The 21,609-nt window shown below is 48.3% G+C and overlaps 1 protein-coding gene across 1 annotated transcript; it reads right to left on the bottom strand.

The window, feature by feature from the left end:
* Positions 1-3,564: 3,564 nt before the first annotated feature.
* LOC140418095 (uncharacterized) lies at positions 3,565-18,928 on the bottom strand. Its single transcript, XM_072501516.1, has 2 exons — positions 18,903-18,928; positions 3,565-4,321 (listed from the first exon to the last, which is right to left on the bottom strand). The coding sequence occupies exons 1-2, from the start codon at positions 18,926-18,928 to the stop codon at positions 3,565-3,567; spliced, it is 783 nt and encodes a 260-aa protein (XP_072357617.1).
* Positions 18,929-21,609: the final 2,681 nt, after the last annotated feature.

Below are 21,609 nucleotides of genomic sequence, written 5' to 3'. Positions count from 1 at the left end.
ACTGTCTAGGCATCAAGGTTTGCTGGACATGTAATGCACTCATCATCCTCTGTGACATGGCATGTGTTCCTTTGGGAGTTGAGGAGCGTGAAGTATTCTCACAACTAACAAGGCTAATTTCTCATTTTAAATAGCCTGCAACTGTGAAGTTAAAGGCTGCTCACAGTCAAAGGGAGTGAAATTAAATTTCAGGAGAGAAGCTTCGGCATGGCTCTGTCCTGGGGGTGTTTGATAGGACAGATATGCTGCAAGCTGTGGTTGCCCCTGTTACAGGTCTCCACAATATTTAAAGATGGATTGGAGGCCTCACAGATGCAAAGCTGCTCAACCCCCCTCCCCCCACCACCCCCACCCCCACCCGCCCAGGGATGACCCCAGCCAAGAACACTTCAGCCACCTGACCAAGCTCAACCCCCTTAAGGGGTCTGGCCACCTTGGATATTGGGCTGATTGTGGTGGCTGGTGGACTGGGTGTGTTGAATGTTGGACTGGATCAAGTGGTTGTTGAAATGGGTGAGGTGGATATTGGACTGGTTGCGGTGGACCATGGGCAGGGTGAGTGAATATTGAACTGGATGGAGTGGATATTAGACTGAGTGTGGTGGATATTGAATTGGGTGATGTCAATGTAGAATTAGGTGAAGTGGATGTTGGGCTGATTGTGGTGGATTGTGGCTGATTCAGAGGGTGGACTGAGTGAGGTATTTCATTGGGTGAGTTGGATGTTGATTTGGGTCAGGTGGATATTGGACTGGGTGAAGTGGATGTTGAACTGGGTAAGCTGGATGGTGAATTGGGTAAAGTGGATGTTGGACTGGGTGAGGTGGATGGTGAATTGGGTGAGGTGGATGTTGGACTGGGTGAGGTGGATGTTGGACTGGGTGAGGTGGATGGTGAATTGGGTAAAGTGGATGTTGGACTGGGTGAGGTGGATGGTGAATTGGGTGAGCTGGATGTTGAACTGGGTGAGCTGGATGTTGGACTGGGTGAGCTGGATGGTGAATTGGGTGAGGTGGATGTTGGACTGGGTGAGGTAGATGTTGAACTGGGTGAGCTGGATGTTGGACTGGGTGAGGTGGATGGTGAATTGGGTGAGATGGACATTGAACTGGGTGAGCTGGATGTTGGACTGGGTGTGCTGGATGTTGGACTGGGTGAGCTGGATTTTGGACTGGGTAAAGTGGATAATGGACTTGGTGAGTTGGATGTTGGACTGGGTGAGCTGGATGTTGGACTGGGTGTGCTGGATGTTGGACTTGGTGAGGTGGATGTTGGACTGGGTGAAGTGGATGTTGGACTGGGTGAAGTGGATGGTGAATTGGGTGAGGTGGATGTAGGACTGGGTGAGGTGGATGGTGAATTGGGTGAGGTGGATGTTGGACTGGGTGAGGTGGATGTTGGACTGGGTGAGCTGGATGTTGGACTGGGTGTGCTGGATGTTGGACTTGGTGAGGTGGATATTGGACTGGGTGAAGTGGATGTTGGACTGGGTGAAGTGGATGGTGAATTGGGTGAGGTGGATGTAGGACTGGGTGAGGTGGATGGTGAATTGGGTGAGGTGGATGTTGGACTGGGTGAGGTGGATGTTGGACTGGGTGAAGTGGATGTTGGACTGGGTGAAGTGGATGGTGAATTGGGTGAGGTGGATGTAGGACTGGGTGAGGTGGATGGTGAATTGGGTGAGGTGGATGTTGAACTGGGTGAGCTGGATGTTGGACTGGGTGAGCTGGATGTTGGACTGGGTGAGGTGGATGTTGGACTGGGTGAGCTGGCTATTGGACTGGGTGAGGTGGATGTTGGACTGGGTGAGCTAGATATTGGACTGGGTGTGCTGGATGTTGGACTTGGTGAGGTGGATGTTGGACTGGGTGAAGTGGTTGTTGGACTGGGTGAGGTGGATGTTGGACTGGGTGAGCTGGATGTTGGACTTGGTGAGGTGGATGTTGGACTTGGTGAGGTGGATGTTGGACTGGGTGAAGTGGATGGTGGACTGGGTGAAGTGGATGGTGAATTGGGTGAGGTGGATGTTGGACTGGGTGTGCTGGATGTTGGACTTGGTGAGGTGGATGTTGGACTGGGTGAAGTGGATGTTGGACTGGGTGAGGTGGATGTTGGACTTGGTGAGCTGGATGTTGAACTGGGTGAGGTGGATGTTGGACTGGGTGAGGTGGTTGTTGGACTGGGTGAGGTGGCTGTTGGACTGGGTGAGCTGGATGTTGGACTGGGTGATGTGGCTGTTGGACTGGGTGAGCTGGATGTTGGACTGGGTGAGGTGGCTGTTGGACTGGGTGAGCTGGATGTTGGACTGGGTGAGGTGGCTGTTGGACTGGGTAAAGTGGATGTTGGACTGGGTGAGGTGGATGTTGGACTTGGTGAGCTGGATGTTGAACTGGGTGAGGTGGCTGTTGGACTGGGTAAAGTGGATGTTGGACTGGTTGAGGTGGATGTTGGACTTGGTGAGCTGGATGTTGGACTGGGTGAGGTGGATGTTAGAACATAGAACATAGAACATAGAACAATACAGCGCAGTACAGGCCCTTCGGCCCACGATGTTGCACCGAAACAAAAGCCATCTAACCTACACTATACCATTATCATCCATATGTTTATCCAATAAACTTTTAAATGCCCTTAATGTTGGCGAGTTCACTACTGTAGCAGGTAGGGCATTCCACGGCCTCACTACTCTTTGCGTAAAGAACCTACCCCTGACCTCTGTCCTATATCTATTACCCCTCAGTTTAAGGCTATGTCCCCTCGTGCTAGCCATTTCCATCCGCGGGAGAAGGCTCTCACTGTCCACCCTATCTAACCCTCTGATCATTTTGTATGCCTCTATTAAGTCTCCTCTTAACCTTCTTCTCTCTAACGAAAACAACCTCAAGTCCATCAGCCTTTCCTCATAAGATTTTCCCTCCATACCAGGCAACATCCTGGTAAATCTCCTCTGCACCCGTTCCAAAGCCTCCACGTCCTTCCTATAATGCGGTGACCAGAACTGTACGCAATACTCCAAATGCGGCCGTACCAGAGTTCTGTACAGCTGCAACATGACCTCCTGACTCCGGAACTCAATCCCTCTACCAATAAAGGCCAACACTCCATAGGCCTTCTTCACCACCCTATCAACCTGGGTGGCAACTTTCAGGGATCTATGTACATGGACACCTAGATCCCTCTGCTCATCCACACTTTCAAGAACTTTTCCATTAGCCACATATTCCACATTCCTGTTTTTCCTTCCAAAGTGAATCACCTCACACTTCTCTACATTAAACTCCATTTGCCACCTCTCAGCCCAGCACTGCAGCTTATCTATATCCCTCTGTAACCTGCTACTTCCTTCCTCACTATCGACAACACCACCGACTTTAGTATCGTCTGCAAATTTACTCACCCACCCTTCTGCGCCTTCCTCTAGGTCATTGATAAAAATGACAAACAGCAACGGCCCCAGAACAGATCCTTGTGGTACTCCACTTGTGACAGAACTCCATTCTGAACATTTCCCATCAACCACCACCCTCTGTCTTCTTTCAGCTAGCCAATTTCTGATCCACATCTCTAAATCACCCTCAATGTTGGACTGGGTGAGGTGGCTGTTGGACTGGGTAAAGTGGATGTTGGACTGGGTGAGGTGGATGTTGGACTTGGTGAGCTGGATGTTGAACTGGGTGAGCTGGATGTTGAACTGGGTGAGCTGGATGTTGAACTGGGTGAGCTGGATATTGGACTGGGTGAGGTGGATGGTGAATTCGGTGAGGTGGGTGTTGGACTGGGTGAGGTGGATGTTGGACTGGGTGAGGTGGATGGTGAATTCGGTGAGGTGGGTGTTGGACTGGGTGAGGTAGATGTTGGACTGGGTGAGGTGGGTGTTGGACTGGGTGAGGTGGATGGTGAATTGGGTGAGGTGGATGTTGGACTGGGTGAGGTGGATGTTGGACTGGGTGAGGTGGATGTTGGACTTGGTGAGCTGGATGTTGAACTGGGTGAGGTGGATGTTGGACTGGGTGAGGTGGTTGTTGGACTGGGTGAGGTGGCTGTTGGACTGGGTGAGCTGGATGTTGGACTGGGTGATGTGGCTGTTGGACTGGGTGAGCTGGATGTTGGACTGGGTGAGGTGGCTGTTGGACTGGGTGAGCTGGATGTTGGACTGGGTGAGATGGCTGTTGGACTGGGTAAAGTGGATGTTGGACTGGGTGAGGTGGATGTTGGACTTGGTGAGCTGGATGTTGAACTGGGTGAGGTGGCTGTTGGACTGGGTAAAGTGGATGTTGGACTGGTTGAGGTGGATGTTGGACTTGGTGAGCTGGATGTTGGACTGGGTGAGGTGGATGTTAGAACATAGAACATAGAACATAGAACAATACAGCGCAGTACAGGCCCTTCGGCCCACGATGTTGCACCGAAACAAAAGCCATCTAACCTACACTATACCATTATCATCCATATGTTTATCCAATAAACTTTTAAATGCCCTTAATGTTGGCGAGTTCACTACTGTAGCAGGTAGGGCATTCCACGGCCTCACTACTCTTTGCGTAAAGAACCTACCCCTGACCTCTGTCCTATATCTATTACCCCTCAGTTTAAGGCTATGTCCCCTCGTGCTAGCCATTTCCATCCGCGGGAGAAGGCTCTCACTGTCCACCCTATCTAACCCTCTGATCATTTTGTATGCCTCTATTAAGTCTCCTCTTAACCTTCTTCTCTCTAACGAAAACAACCTCAAGTCCATCAGCCTTTCCTCATAAGATTTTCCCTCCATACCAGGCAACATCCTGGTAAATCTCCTCTGCACCCGTTCCAAAGCCTCCACGTCCTTCCTATAATGCGGTGACCAGAACTGTACGCAATACTCCAAATGCGGCCGTACCAGAGTTCTGTACAGCTGCAACATGACCTCCTGACTCCGGAACTCAATCCCTCTACCAATAAAGGCCAACACTCCATAGGCCTTCTTCACCACCCTATCAACCTGGGTGGCAACTTTCAGGGATCTATGTACATGGACACCTAGATCCCTCTGCTCATCCACACTTTCAAGAACTTTTCCATTAGCCACATATTCCACATTCCTGTTTTTCCTTCCAAAGTGAATCACCTCACACTTCTCTACATTAAACTCCATTTGCCACCTCTCAGCCCAGCACTGCAGCTTATCTATATCCCTCTGTAACCTGCTACTTCCTTCCTCACTATCGACAACACCACCGACTTTAGTATCGTCTGCAAATTTACTCACCCACCCTTCTGCGCCTTCCTCTAGGTCATTGATAAAAATGACAAACAGCAACGGCCCCAGAACAGATCCTTGTGGTACTCCACTTGTGACAGAACTCCATTCTGAACATTTCCCATCAACCACCACCCTCTGTCTTCTTTCAGCTAGCCAATTTCTGATCCACATCTCTAAATCACCCTCAATGTTGGACTGGGTGAGGTGGCTGTTGGACTGGGTAAAGTGGATGTTGGACTGGGTGAGGTGGATGTTGGACTTGGTGAGCTGGATGTTGAACTGGGTGAGCTGGATGTTGAACTGGGTGAGCTGGATGTTGAACTGGGTGAGCTGGATATTGGACTGGGTGAGGTGGATGGTGAATTCGGTGAGGTGGGTGTTGGACTGGGTGAGGTGGATGTTGGACTGGGTGAGGTGGATGGTGAATTCGGTGAGGTGGGTGTTGGACTGGGTGAGGTAGATGTTGGACTGGGTGAGGTGGGTGTTGGACTGGGTGAGGTGGATGGTGAATTGGGTGAGGTGGATGTTGGACTGGGTGAGGTGGATGTTGGACTTGGTGAGGTGGATGTTGGACTGGGTGAAGTGGATGTTTGACTGGGTGTGCTGGATGTTGGACTTGGTGAGGTGGATGTTGGACTGGGTAAAGTGGATGTTGGACTGGGTGAAGTGGATGTTGAACTGGGTGAGCTGGATGTTGAACTTGGTGAGGTGGATGTTGGACTGTATAATGTGGATGTTGAATTTGGTGAGGTGGATGTTGGACTGTATAATGTGGATGTTGAATTCGGTGAGGTGGATGTTGGACTGGGTAAAGTGGATGTTGGACTGGGTGTGCTGGATGTTGGACTTGGTGAGGTGGATGTTGGACTGGGTAAAGTGGATGTTGGACTGGGTGAAGTGGATGTTGAACTGGGTGAGCTGGATGTTGAACTTGGTGAGGTGGATGTTGGACTGTATAATGTGGATGTTGAATTCGGTGAGGTGGATGTTGGACTGTATAATGTGGATGTTGAATTGGGTAAAGTGGATGTTGAATTGGATGATGTGGATGTTGAACTGAGAGAATTAGAGTGTCAGAGGTGAAAGTTCAAGGTCGCTAACTGGCGGTTTCTTACATTTACTTTCTTTTCAAGATTGTCTGACTGACCTGTTAATGATAGAGCTGAAATGCTGGAGACGTAAAGATATATTTGATTTAATCATGATCACTTGTTCCAGGTTAGATTCCGTTAGAGTCTGACAGTTTAGAGAATGTGCAGTTTGGTATAAAATTGAGCCCAGATTTCTTTTTAAAATGTAAATTGGAAAACAGTGAAAGAATGTGAAGCAATCTGTGTTTGTGTTTGGAGGGAGGGGTGAGGGTGTATTGGCAGGCTTGAATCCCAACATATTTAACACTAAATGGTCTTTTGTAATTTTAAATGTGGGTTGCAATTTGCATTTCCAACATGACAACATGTGGAGCTTGGAGACACTGTTGCCTCTGAGGCCAGTGTTTAGAGTGAGAGAGCGGCGGAGGCTGCAAAGCAAAATAAATTAAAAATACCAATCACAAAGTACTACAGAGACAGACTTCCAGCTGCGATTTATTAAATTCATGTAGTAAAGTGCTGAGGAATGTAGCTGATGTTTTCTGGAGAAGAAACTATTTATTAAATTCAACGTCAACAGCTTCCAACATCTTTTGATTCATTCTCGATAGTAGGCGTTTGTGGAAAGACCAACATTTATTGCCCCTCCCTTGTTACCCATGAAGAGGCGGTAGTTATTTCTCTCCATCAACTGATACATAGAGCGATTTGATGCAACTGAGTGTGTTGTCAGACCAGTTCCCAGGATGTAACAAGTGAACTCTTTGGCGTGGAGCTGGAGTTTCATCTCAAGTGATCCGGATAAGGTCGGCACGTTTTCTTCCCTAAAGGACATTAGTGAATCAGTTGCACTTTTACAACAATCCAACAGTGTCACGGACACTTTTACTAATGCCACATTTTTTAAAAAAAACATTTCAACATTCCCAGACAGTCATGGCGAGAATTGACCACGTGTAATGCTGGACTGTTAGCTGAAGCCTCTGGATTACATGAACAGTAATATAACCTCTTCCCACTCACTGAAAATGTGGCTCCATTGTCAATATATAACCATCCACTCACTCGACAAGCTTGGTGCAGTCATTACTGTGCATTGGACTTGTTATGTTGGGCGCTCTGGATCCGTGGAACACATACAGGTCACCAACACTTGAAATAGTGCACCACTATTTTATTGAGTCATTAACAGTTTAACATACTCTCACTGTGGGTTAACATGATACTAGCTTTAACTAATGACCTGTGCCTTGTCCTAACCAGTCGATGTACTCAGCACATGGTGAATGTCTGTGCTGCAGACTGTGAGTTCTGTCCTACTAGGAAGCTGTAGCTCGAATGAGCGGGAACTCTGATGCCCCCTGTCTTTATAGTGCGTGTGCTCTAACTGGTGATTGGCTATGGTGTTGTGTGTGTTGATTGGTCCCACTTTGTGTCCATCAGTGTGTGTCTGCACCATGATATACTGGTGTATATTATGACAGGACTTGGGCTAAGATTTCAGACTGGGTACCTCAATATCCCTCAATCCAAGCCTCAAGATCCTCCCTAGGACGTTAGAATCATAGAATTCCTACAGTGAAGAAGGAGGCCATTCAGTCCATCGATTCTGCCCCAACCCTCTGAAAGGGTATCCCACCTAGGTCCACTCTCCCGCCCTATCCCCATAACACCGCCTAACCAACACATCTTTGGACTCTAAGGATCAATTTTGCTTAGCCAACCCACCTAATTTGCACATCTTTGGTCTGCGGGAGGAAACCGGACAGTCATCCAAGGTCGGAATTGAACCCGGGACCCTGGTGTTGTGAGGCAGCAGTGCTAACCACTGTGACACCGTGCTGGCCACTTATCTTAGAAATCTCCATCAGATATATCAACAACAAAATGTGTATTGAAGTTCATAATTTTCCTGAGTGAAGGAATTGAAAGATGTCAATTTGGGAGAGTTACTCAAAGATTTGTGACGAAGCTTATCTGTGATGCTGAATATCTCTGTACCAGATATAGAAAAAGAGTGAGGGAGTTTTAATTTGTATCTAACTGCATGGTGTGCCTACTCTGGGAGTGTTTGATGGGGACAGTGTAGAAGGAGTTTTGTCTAACCCTGTGCTGTACTTGTCCTGGGGGTGTTTGATGGGACAGTGGAGAGACCTTTACTCTGTGTCTAACCATGTTCTGTACCTGTCCTGGGAGTTTCATGGGGCAGTGTCGAGAGAGCTTTACTCTGTATCTAACCATGTTCTGTACCTGTCCTGTGAATGTTTGATGGAGACAGTGTAGAGGGTGTTTTACTCTGTATCTAACCCCGTGCTGTACCTGCCCTGGGAGTGCTTGTGGTGAGGTAATTTATATTTTATTATTAGGGAGAAGAAGAAGTCACACATTTCAGTATGCAAGATTGGAAATCTGGAAGCTGACATGGGACAGCACGGTAGCATAGTGGTTAGCACCATGGCTTCACAGTGCCAGGGTCCCAGGTTCGATTCCCACTTGGCTCACTGTCTGTGTGGAGTCTTCCCGTTCTTCTTGTGTCTGCGTGGGTTTCCTCCGGGTGCTCCGGTTTCCTCCCACAGTACAAAGATGTGCAGGTTAGGTGGATTGGCCATGCTAAATTGCCCTTAGGTTAGATGGGGTTGCTGGGTTACGGGGATAGGATGGAGGTGTGGGCTTGAGTGGGGTGCTCTATCCAAGAGCCGGTGCAGACTCGATGGGCCGAATGGCCTCCTTCTGCACTGATTCTATGCTGTTCCTCTTTTCCCAGACTTTAATCTGCACCTCCCTTTCAAGAACAATGTAAAAGGAGCTGTAACCCACCTCACATTAAAGCCATCCCCTTTGCAATTGTACACACCTCATTTTAATATCCAGACCCAGAGTACACAGCACGTGTCAGTGCTCAATCCCTGTTGCTTAGCGTGTTATGTAAAGGAGAATGAGAACTGCTGCAGGCTTTGAGGCAGCAACACATCAGTGGGGATTCCTTCAAATAGCTGTGGGGGTGGAGACTGTTTTGGGAGAGGGGAGGGGGTAGGGAGAGAGAGAGAGCTGGATTGCGACTCACACCTTACAGCTATGTTGTGCCTAGCAACCAACCAACCTTATATTATTACCATAACAACCAATTTCCATTTAATCCTGAACTCCCAGCTTATAAATTGCAGCAGTAACAGGAGATCAAGAAATCGAGATGGAGAGTTATAATAAAGAAATGAGTGTCATAGAATATGGACAGGAGGAGATTATTTGGCCTGTCCAGTCCATGCCAACTCTTTGTAGAGCAATCTAGCTTGTCCCACTACCCCGCTCTATCCGTGCACCTGGTAAGTTTATTTCCCTCAAGCTCCCATCCAAATTCCATTTGAAATCATTGATCCTCTTCATTTACCCCACCATGGCAGGCAGTGAGTTCCACGTCATCATCACTCAGTGTATCAAAAGGTTCTTCCTTACATTGTGTTAGGTGTGTTATAATGATATACAAAGGCGATCACTCATAAGGCATTGCAAAAAAACTTTGTGGATGTATTTATTACTTCTGAGCACATGTGAAGAGATGTACATGGTCGGAAAGTTTGGTGACATCACAGTTGCAGAGATGTGTGCATGTGCTCTGCTGAAAGTAAAAGTGAAACTACAACTGATCGCGTGACACACTTCTTTTCAAGTTATGTTTCATGCAATCTCTTAAAGGCATATTACAACACATTCCTCCTGCGTCACATTCCCCAAAACTTCTATCTGTGTCACCTGGTATTTGTGCCATCAGTTATTCTCAGATTAGCTTATTTAAACCTGTCAAAGGAAGGGATTTTCTGCCTCTCCCACTGATGGGATTTTTTGGTCCTGCAAAAGCCAACGGGGATTTCAATGGATTGCCGCATCTGCTTCAGAAAAACCCACCACCATGGAGCGGGTTTAAAAAGGTGTTTCTTTTGTAAGTCTTCTGGATGTTAAAAGGACAGGGTGAGCATTACTTAGTGTTGTATTCTTTGGGGGGTGTATTTGAATTAATGGTTGCTAAGATGTTCACTGTAGGTTTTAAAAAGGTTAACTTGAATTCATATAATAAACAGTGCTTTGCTTTAAAAAATACTTTTCCATTTCTGCTGCACCACACCTGTAGAGTGGGCCATGTGGTCCCCATACCACAATCTATTAAAAGTTGTGGCTCAGGTGAACTCCATGATACACTTTGGGGTTCTCTAAACCCTGGCCCATAATACAAGTCTCCAGTCTGAAAAGCAATGCAGTTACTATCACTCACTGCTTTCAAATCCTTATGTTAATTTTTTTCCAAGCCTCAATTCTGTTGAACATTTTTTTATGTGGCATTTTGTCAAATTTTCTTAAAATCCATCGAGACAGCTGTATTCCTTTCATCATCCTTCTCAAAGGCCTCCATCAAAAGAGTTAACTTTGATCGGTCAAATGTGTTTTGTTTTGAAAATCCCTACTGGATCTCCTTAATTAACTCAAATCTCTCCAAGTGCCCATAGTGTTTTTCTGAAAAATCTGATGTGTGATTGAATGGCCTCGTTGTGCCTGACCTGGTGTCAGGATGAAGCCGATGAATCTCACAAGAGGCATCTCTTGAGATTTGCGGCGCACAAAATGCCTTGCAAGATCTAACAGAGTCTCATGGGCCTGATCCAGGTCTGCATGTTTAGATGATCCATTAGGCTCATTTATATATGTGGTTACAGGATTCTCCTGGCACCTAGAACCTAATGGCTGTGCCTGGGAGACCTTGCCTGAGCCTCATTTAGTACTGCTTTCCACAAACGTGGACCAGTTGTAATGGCAGTTGGGGGCTGAGGGGGGGTCTTCCTGGCTAATAGAGACACACGGATGGTCAGGGACAGGGCAGGGTGGCACCCTAGCACTTCCTCTGGAACCCGGGAATTTTGGCATTGCCAGACTGGCAGGGTGTCCAGGTGGCATTGCTTGGCTGGCAGGGGAACTGCCAGGGTGGCAGTGCCATTGTGTCCAGGTGCCAGGTTGGCACTGCCAGGGTCTGACCCAGGGGGGCCTTACCAGGTGGAGCGGGGGTGAAGGGGTGTTCCCAGGGGTTGGGGTGAGGTGAGTTAAAAACTGGTGTGGACGGGCTGAAAAGATGGGCGAGGGAGAAAGATCGGGGCAACCAGACAAAATGGCGCCCCAATCTACATGGTACCTTTCCTGCTGGGCTTGCCTGCAGAATATTTCTCTAAGTGTAGCCTTGACGGAGAGAAGCTGCATTCATCCAAGCATGTGGGGCGTATTCCATCACACTCCTGAATAGTACACTGTAGGTGGTGGACAGGCTTTGGAGATTCTGAAGGTGAGGTACTCGCCGTAGGATTCCTAGGGTGGGATTTTCCGAGCCCCGCGCCGGGCCGGAGAATCACCGCAACCGCGCCACGCCGATTCCGACCCGGCACGCGATTCTCCGAGGAGCGGAGGATCGGCACTATTTGCGCTGGCTAGTTTGGCGCGGCGCAGGTCGCAGGCCGCTGGCCGCGGCCGGGCCACCGATTCTCCGGCCTTGATGGGCCGAGCGGCCGCGCGGAAACGGAAGAGTCCCGCAGGCGCCATCCACGCCTGCTTGCAGCCGGCGGGAACTCTGTGCGCAGGGTCTGTGGGGGCCAGAATCGGAAGGCTTCGCCCCCGTTTCGCGCCATCGTGAAATGCAACGGTGTTCACGACAGCACGGACACTCTGCCTCCATTTCGGAAAATCCCGTCCCCAGTCTCTGACCTGCACTTTTAGCCACAGTATATCTGTGGCTCGTCCAGTTCAGTTTCTGTCTAATGGTAACTCCCAGGATGTTGATAGTGGGGTATTTAGTGATGGAAATGCCATTGAATGTCAAGGGGTAATGATCTGATTCTCCCTTATTGGAGATGGTTACTGCACTTGTGTGGCGCGAATGTTACTTGCCACTTGTCAGCTCAAGTGTCTGTCTGATTGAGACAGGACAGTCGAAAAGGGTCACCTGACTTGACGGACCAATAGGAACTTAGAGTGAGTGATCGCCCCAGAGGGGTGATCTCTTGGGCAGAATACATCGAGCAGCCATTTACTAAACAGATAAAGGGTGGAGCAGCAGCTCCATGCTGCAAAACCTCCTGTACCAAGTTAGGCTTTATTAAAAAACATCTTCTTGTTCCGAACAAAGTCTAAAGTCTCTTGACAACACAAGAAGTGTGCCACACTAACTAACACATTGGCAACGAGGTGGATCAATTGATTGGCACAGCTTACCTATGAGGACCCGATTTAACTGAAGTTTGGAAAAGAGGGATAATTCACCCTAGTACCTGTTTATAGGCGAATAGAGAGCTGCCGAGATCCTGCCAGACCCTGAGAGGCTGTCGAAGTAACAAACATGGTGTGGTCGGCGAGTCAAGAGGTTAGGAATGGTGCAGAAAACTAAAATGAGAAGAGGGTAACCGTCAGAAGCAAAAGAAGTAAAATTTATGCTAAAGAGAAACTAAATAAAAACAGTGGCCCAGATTTTAAAAGAAGAACAGAAGACAGAGATTTGCTGCAGCTAAATAAATTCAGAGACTAGAAATAAAAAGAGAAAAAAATGGGGATAAAAGCCTCAGGGAGCTATTGCAGGTCTGCCGATCTGAACAGAACCTGCAGGGGGCCTGGGGAGAGAGATCCCTGCACTGAGGGTCTTCCAGCAGAGCATTTTTGGAGTTCTGGGGAGAAGAAAAGTCCCCAACCTGTTTTAAACAAAACAAAGCAATTTAAAAAAAGACCCCAAACGGAACATGCTGGATCCCCCAGTGAAATTACAAAAAGATCAATATGAAAACAAGGAGAGAAAAATGCGTTTTCCAGGAACCAGAAATAATGGGGAAACTGCAGAAATCGTTCCGAAGTCTTCTGACAAAAAAACAGGGAAGTTAACAGTCTAAAAAGGGTCCAAAAAGGAGGCGCTGTTTTCCCACCAAAACCCCAAACGCAACGGGAAAAACACAGAGAGAGGAACAGCAGCTGGGGTAGTTAAAAAAAAAAGGTGATACTCTCAGAGCAGTAAAGTTGTACAACATTTAATGCAACAGCCACCAGAAGGAATAAAGGACCAGGGATAAGAAATTGACAGAAGACCCCAGATCAAGGGCAACTTTAAATAGCTGGTCAGTAAGCGACGTACAACCTCAGAGAAGGTAGTGAAGGCCTTGAGGTAGGGGCAGGACTGGAATTCAGAGGGGGTAATGATGCACGATCAATTACACAAAGACGAGAGTAGGATGTAATCGAGGCTTTATTACACTGAGATGTGTGGCCTCCTACAGCAGCTGACGAAATGGCTGCTGTACTGGGAGCACACATATTTATACTCCGCCTACTGGGCGGAGCCAGCAGGCAGGGATCTACCGCCGTACCTGTAGTACAGGGGCCTTACCGTAAAGCACCTATATCAGCATCCTATATATACAACATATACATCACTGGTGACTACCACAGGTAATAAGTCCTTGAGGGAGAGGCAATACCGGACTCAGAGTGGCCAGTAAAAGAAACCCTGGGAGGGTGGAGCAGTGGGAGACCCCAACCCCAGAGAGGTGGGGCGGGAGGTGGGGGGAGCACAGAGCGAACCCAGGAAGGGAGCAACAGAAGACTTTAAATGATTCAATGAAAATCTGAAGGCGGTCAGCTGCATTTCATCCCTTTGTTTCGGAATGAGAAGTTACTTGGAAGCTTTGGCAATGAACTACAAGCAAGTAATTAATCAGAAAGTAAGTCAAGCCACAGTCGAAGAAGAGAAAAGAATTGGGTAAGATTACTCGAAACTGCAGCAAGTAGGAAATGAGTTAAAGGTTTGTGACCCTGGTCTAAATGAGAAGGAGCCCGGCTGCATCAAAGTCACTATGCCAAAGGTGGAAATGGCTGGAGAATCTATCAAGGTCAGTAAGAAACAGTGCAACATTCACCAGCCAGCGGAAGGGGAACGAGCACAAGCAGAAGCAGAAGCCAAACAACAGAGGTCATAGAATGGAACTCGAGTAAAACCAAGGAAATCGCATAGTAATAGAGGCTATTAGTTTTGGAGATGAGTGAGAGAGCTGCTCGACAAAGTGCAAAACATCAAAGATGTGATCCATGGTGTTCATGTGGGATATCCTGTATCATCTGCCCAAAAGTTATTCAAAGATCATGAAAAATACAATTAATCAGTTAAAACAGGCAGCATGATATGCAGATATGCAGATAATGATATACAGACAGGCACAGACAGGCAGCTAATGAACACAGGGAACAGGACATGACCAATGAGCAGGCAGGACACTCAGGGGTGGTATCTCACTTTAAAAGGCACGAGGCACTCACACTCTGCCTCTTTCCACTGATGAACATCTACAGAGTGAGTCAGGATGTATGTACAGTATCACACCTCCAGCACGTGGCTAAGAGCTAGTCTGGTTCAGTCAGACAGAGTAACCACACTTAGGTTAGCAGAGAGTCGAACTCATAGAGAACTGTGCTAACTGTGCTACTGGTTCAATAAATCAGATTGAACTAACTTCAAGGTCTGGAGTATCTTTTGGTTAAAGCTGCATCCAGTTGCAGCCTGTGTTATCCCAGAATATAACACAACATGCTACCAGGAGACTGCTTAATCTAAGTGGTTTACCTCAGTCCGTTACATTACGACCAGCGAATGTATCCCGGCACCATGGAGAAGATTCAGGCTCCTCACCAGCTCAGGGCCTCCGGCAATCTCAGTGCCAACTGCCGGACATTTAAGCAAATGTTTCTGCTACACATCGAAGCTTCAGACCTCGTGGGTGCGTCTGATGCAAGGAAGATCGCGCTTCTCCTCTCAACAGCGGGTGATCAAGTCATCAAACTCTTCAACTCTTTTCACTTCACCGACAGCCAGAACAAGACAAAGTTTCAGACCATCCTGGACAAGTTTGACAGTCACTGTGAAATGGACACCAATGAAATCTTCGAGCACTACATATTCAAACAGCATCTACAAGGTAAAGATGAATCTTTCAACTCCTTAACTAACCTCCGCCTGCTAGCGCTGTCCTGCAACTTTGATGATATTGCTGACTCAATGATCAGAGACCAAATCGTTTTTGGAGCTCACTCTGACCCTCTGAGGGAGCAGCTACTGAAAATCAAGCATATGACCCTGCAGTCGCGATTTAAACATGCACAGTGCATGAGCACGCCAAAAATTGCTATGCCCAGTACAAATCGGCTGAAAATGAGAAACTTGCTTCCCACGAGGCAGAGAGTGTGCAGGCCATCTCCCGGATGCAGCACCTCAGCATTGATGAAAGCGGCCATTTCGCCTGCTTTTCCCGGGGCCCCACGCATACGCGATGCAAACGGGATAACGAAGCGGCCGACACGCACACTGCGCATGTGCGATGACGCGCGAAGCGTCAGGACACTGACGTCATGACGTGCTCAAACTGCGGCAACGTCCACTTACAGAAACACTGCCCTGCAAGCGGCAGGCAAAGTTTAAACTGCGGGAAGCCTGGACACTATGCAGCCTTGTGCAGGTCTACACTACCAGTCAGGGGCCAGCGCTCCCAATTCCGACGACGGCGCGTTCAGAGTGTGCAACAACGATTACAGGATTCTGATCCCGCCAGCACAATGGATCCAGAGGAAGAATGCCGAGACTCCGCCTACTGTGTGGGCATCATTACCAAATGTGAATATGCCACATCCAACTCATCACAAATTCAATCCATCCTCGCCGTGGATTCTGCGGACGAATGGTGTGCGGTGATGCCGGTCAACCACTGCTCCATCCAGTTTAAGCTGGACACAGGTACTTCTGCCAACCTCCTTCCACGGGCAGATTTCAAACGCATCAAGAAGCCCGCAGGCTTCAGGCTCCTGGACTACGACGGAAATGCCATCACGGCACTGGGATCCTGCCATCTACTCGTCTCCAACCGGAGCACCCACGCACGGTTACGTTTTGAAATTGTCAAGCCAAACAGGGCATCCCTACATGGCGCGCATGCCTGCAAGCAGCTGAACCTCGTGCAGCGGGTTTACACAATGACATCTTTCAATGTGGATCTTCAGGCCGGCATTGACGTCATCCTCGCTCGGTATCCAGATGTGTTCGACGAGATGGGCACGCTGCCATATCGATACAAGATTCTGCTACGACCTGATGCCAGGCCAGTGGTCTACGCACCGCGCCGAGTCCCGGCTCCGCTGAGGGAGCGCCTGAAGGCACAGCTCAAGGATCTTCAGCAACAGGGCATCATTTCCAAGGTCACCGAACCGACTGACTGGGTCAGATCGATGGTATGTGTCAGAAAGCATCCGGGAGACCTACGCATCTGCATTGATCCCAAGGATCTCAATAAGAATATAATGCGTGAACACTACCCCATCCCAAAGCGGGAGGAACTCACCAATGAGATGGTACATGCACGTTTTATCACCAAGTTAGATGCGTCACATGGATTTTGGCAAATCCAGCTGGATGAGTCCATCTCTGCACCTCCAACACACCGTTTGGCAGACACTGCTATAATCGCATGCCGTTTGGCATTGTCTCGACATCGGAGATATTCCATCGCATCATGGAGCAGATGATGGCGGGCATTGAAGGGGTTTGTGTGTACGTGGACGACATCATCATATCGTCCACTACCCCTGAAGAGCATGGTTCCCGTCTCCAGCAAGTATTCCGCCGTGTCCATGCAATGGCCTGTAGCTGAACAGGTCCAAATGTTGCTTTGGCTTGTCGACACTCAAGTTCCTAGGTGACCAGATCTCTCAGCAGGGTGTGCGCCCAGACACAGACTAGGTCAAGGCCATCGTAGCCATGAAGGTCCCTGAAGACAAGAAGGCGGTGCTGCGCTTCCTGGGCATGGTCAATTTTTTGGGCAAGTTCATCCCAAACCTGGCCTCACACACCACGGCCATACGACACCTGGTGAAAAAGTCCACTGCCTTTGTGTGAAAGGCAGCACATCTGGCAGAGTGGTTGGAGCTGAAAGCCAAGCTCACCACTGCACCCATCTTGGCATTTTTCGATCCAGACAGGGAGACGAAGATCTCAATAGATGCGAGCCTGAATGGTATCGGTGCAGTGCTGCTTCAACGCGATGACACTTCATCCTGGGCACCGGTAGCCTAAGCATCGAGGGCCATGACGCCCACCGAAACAAGGTATACACAAATAGAGAAGGAATGCCTGGGCCTTCTCACTGGCATTCTCAAGTTCCACAACTACGTCTACGGCCTGCCAACATTCACTGTCGAGACGGATCATAGGCCTCTGGTCAGGATTATCCACAAGGACCTGAACGACATGACGCCTCGGTTGCAGCACATCCTCCTGAAACTCAAAAGGTATGACTTTGACTTAATGTACATGCCTGGCAAGGAGCTCATCATCGCTGATGCACTGTCCCGCTCCATCACATTGCCTAGTGAACCGGAAATCATCCGGCAGATTGAATCACAGATGCAGCTGTGTGCTGGCACCCTCCCGGCATCTGATGGAAGGTGGTTCGTATCCGCGAGGAGACAGCCAAAGACCCCCTCGTGCAGCTTGTCATGCACCACCTCGCCAATGGCTGGCAGGCCTTCAATTGTACAATGTAAAGGACGACCTGACGGAGATTGATGGTATCCTCCTCAAGCTGGACCGGATTGTTATTCCATTCAGTCTCCAGAGCTTGGTGCTCCGCCAAATCCATGAGGGACACCTGGGCATCGAGAAGTGCAGACGCAGAGCCAAGCAGGCTGTCTACTGGCCCGTTATTAGCCAGGACATCTCGAACATGGTCCTCAACTGTGCGACCTGTCAACGCTTCCAGCCAGCGCAATGCAAGGAGAGGCTCCAGCAGCATGAAATCGAGACCTCCCCGTGGTCCAAAGTTGGCATCGACCACTTTCGTGCGAATGGTCGTGACTACGTGTTGATTATTGACTATTTCTCCAATTACCCTGAAGTTGTGAAGCTCTCAGACCTCACATCTCGGACCGTCATCAAGTCCTGTAAGGAGACGTTCTCCAGACATGGTATCCCACTCGCTGTCATGAGTGACAATGGCCCATGCTTCAACAGCCACGACTGGTCTATGTTTGCCAAGTCATACCATTTCAAACATGTCACTTCCAGCCCACACTACCCGCAGTCCAACGGGAAGGTTGAAAAAAAAGGTGCACATTGTGAAACAGCTCATCTGCAAGGCCGCGGATTCTGCTTCTGACATCTACCTCGCGCTGCTTGCGTACAGGGCGACCCCACTGTCCACTGGCATGTCACCGGCTCAACTTCTGATGAACAGGGACCTGCGGACGACACTTCCAGCCATACACTTGACCAACCTGGATCACCTCCCGGTGCTGCAGAAGGTGCAGCAGCTCCGAAACCAGCAAAAGCAGGGCCATGATGCTCATGCCATCGATTTGCCCGTGTTATCCCCAGCAGATACTGTCAGGATCAAGATACCGGATGGTGGCTGGTCTGCTCCAGCTATCGTTGTTCGAAAGGGTGCGCCCCGCTCGTATGTTGTACGTATGGCTGATGGTTCTGTTGTGCGTCGAAACATACGGGCACTGAGCAAAGTTACCTGCCTGCAACTGCTGTCTTCTCCATTTCCGTCCGTTGTTTTGCCACCTCCTGATACCTCGAACTACGAGACCATCAGTCAGGCTTCCATCCCGCCTGTCAAGGCGCCGTCGTTCCCACCACCACCTCTCCGGCGGTCGACAAGGATCTGACGCAAGCCCCAGAGACTGGACTTATGAACATTTGTTTTGTTTGCTATGTTCTGTTTTCTCACATTACACAGCTGTCTTCACATGTAAATATGTTCATATATGCCACCGCTTGTAAATATGTTAATAAATGCCACCACATGTAAGTACGTTCCCATGTGCCAACAAAACATTTTTTTAAAAAGGGGAGATGTCATGATATGCAGACATGCAGATAATGGTATACACAGAACATGGAACATTACAGCGCAATACAGGCCCTTCGCCCTCGATGTTGCGCCGACCTGTGAAACCACTCTAAAGCCCATCTACACTATTCCCTTATCGTCCATATGTCTATCCAATGAACATTTGAATGCCTTTAGTGTTGGCGAGTCCACTACTGTTGCAGGCAGGGCATTCCACGCCCTTACTACTCTCGGAGTAAAGAACCTACCTCTGACATCTGTCTTATATCTATCTCCCCTCAATTTAAAGCTATGTCCCCTCGTGCTAGACATCACCATCCGAGGACAAAGGCTCTCACTGTCCACCCTATCCAATCCTCTGATCGTCTTGTATGCCTCAATTAAGTCACCTCTTAACCTTCTTCTCTCTAACAAAAACATCCTCAAGTCCCTCAGCCTTTCCTCATACGATCTTCCCTCCATACCAGGCAACATTCTGGTAAATCTCCTCTGCACCCTTTCCAATGCTTCCACATCCTTCCTATAATGCGGCAACCAGAATTGCACGCAATACTCCAAATGCGGCCGCACCAGAGTTTTGTACAGCTGCAACAGGACCTCATGGTTCAGAAACTCAATCCCTCTTCCAAAAAAAGCTAACACACCGTATGCCTTCTTAACAACCCTCTCAACCTGAGTGGCAACTTTCAGGGATCTATGTACATGGACACCGAGATCTCTCTGCTCATCCACACTGCCAAGAATCTTACCATTAGCCCAATACTCTGTCTTCTTGTTATTCCTTCCAAAATGAATCACCTCACACTTTTCTGCATTAAACTCCATTTTCCACCTCTCAGCCCAGCGCTGCAGCTTACCTATGTCCCTCTGTAACTTGTAACATCCTTCCGCACTGTCCACAATTCCACCGACTTCAGTGTCATCTGCAAATTTACTCACCTCCTCCAGGTCATTTATAAAAATGACAAACAGCAATGGCCACAAAACAGATCCTTGTGGTACACCACTAGTAACTGGACTCCAGTCTGAACATTTCCCATCAACTACCACCCTTTGTCTTCTTCCAGCTAGCCAATTTCTGATCCAAACTGCTAAATCACCCTGAATCCCATGCATCCGTATTTTCTGCAGTAGCCTACCGTGGGAACCTTATCAAACGCTTTACTGAAATATGGTGCTATACACCACATCAACTGCTTTACCCCCATCCACCTGTTTGGACACCTACTCAAAGAACTCAATAAGGTTTGTGAGGCACGATCTACCCTTCACAAAACTGTGTTGACAGACAGGCACAGACAGGCAGCTAATGAACACAGAGAACAGGACATGACCAATGAGCAGGCAGAATACTCAGGGGTGGTATCTCACTATAAAAGGCACGAGACACTCACACTCCGCCTCTTTCCATTGATGAACGTCTACAGAGTGAATCAGCGTGTATGTACAGTATCACACCTCCAGCACATGGCTAAGAGCTAGTCTGGTTCAGTCAGACAGAGTAACCACACTTAGGTTAGCAGCGAGTTGAACCCATAGAGAACTGTGCTACTGGTTCAATAAATCAGATTGAACTAACTTCAAGGTCTGGAGTATCTTTTGGTGAAAGCTGCATCCAGTTGCAGCCTGTGTTATCCCAGAGTACATAACACAACAACAGGATTTGCCCAAGAAGGAATAGGAACTCATTGACTTATAAACTAAGGTTGAAACATAGTTCATTGAAATCATAGAATCTACAACACAGAGACAGGACCTTCGGCCCAAACTGGTCCATGCCAACCAAAATGCCCATCTAAGCTAACCCCATTTGCCTGAATTTTGCTCATATCCCTCTAAACCTTTCCAATCCATGCATCTGTCCAAATGCCTTTTAAATGTTGTCAATGTCCCTGCCTCAACCACTTCCTCTGGTAGCTTATTCCACATACGTATCACCCTCTGTGTAAAAACGTTACTCCTCGGGTTCCCATTAATTCTTTCCCCTCTTAACTTAAACGTTTGCCCTCTAGTTCGTGATTCCTAAACCCTGGGAAAAAGACTGAGTATATTCACCCCGTCCATGCATCTCATGATCTTATACACCTCTATAAATTCACCCCTCAGACTCCCACGCTCCAAAGAAAAAAATCCTAGCCTCTCCAATCTCTCCCTATAACTCAGTCCCTTGAGTCCTGGCAACATCCTTGTAAATCTCTTCTGTACACTCTTCAACTTAATAACATCTTTCCTGTAGCAAGGTGATCAAAATGGAACCCAATATTTCAGGTGCGGCCTCACCAAGGTCCTGTACAATTCATAGAATCATAGAATTTGCAGTGGAGAAGGAGACCATTTGGCCAATCGAGTCTGTACTGGCCCTTGGAAAGAG

Source organism: Scyliorhinus torazame, chromosome 5 (assembly GCF_047496885.1).
Source record: "Scyliorhinus torazame isolate Kashiwa2021f chromosome 5, sScyTor2.1, whole genome shotgun sequence".
Lineage (NCBI taxonomy): Eukaryota > Metazoa > Chordata > Chondrichthyes > Carcharhiniformes > Scyliorhinidae > Scyliorhinus > Scyliorhinus torazame.
Note: the sequence above shows the minus strand (reverse complement) of the source record. Positions and strands in the feature narration are given on the sequence as shown.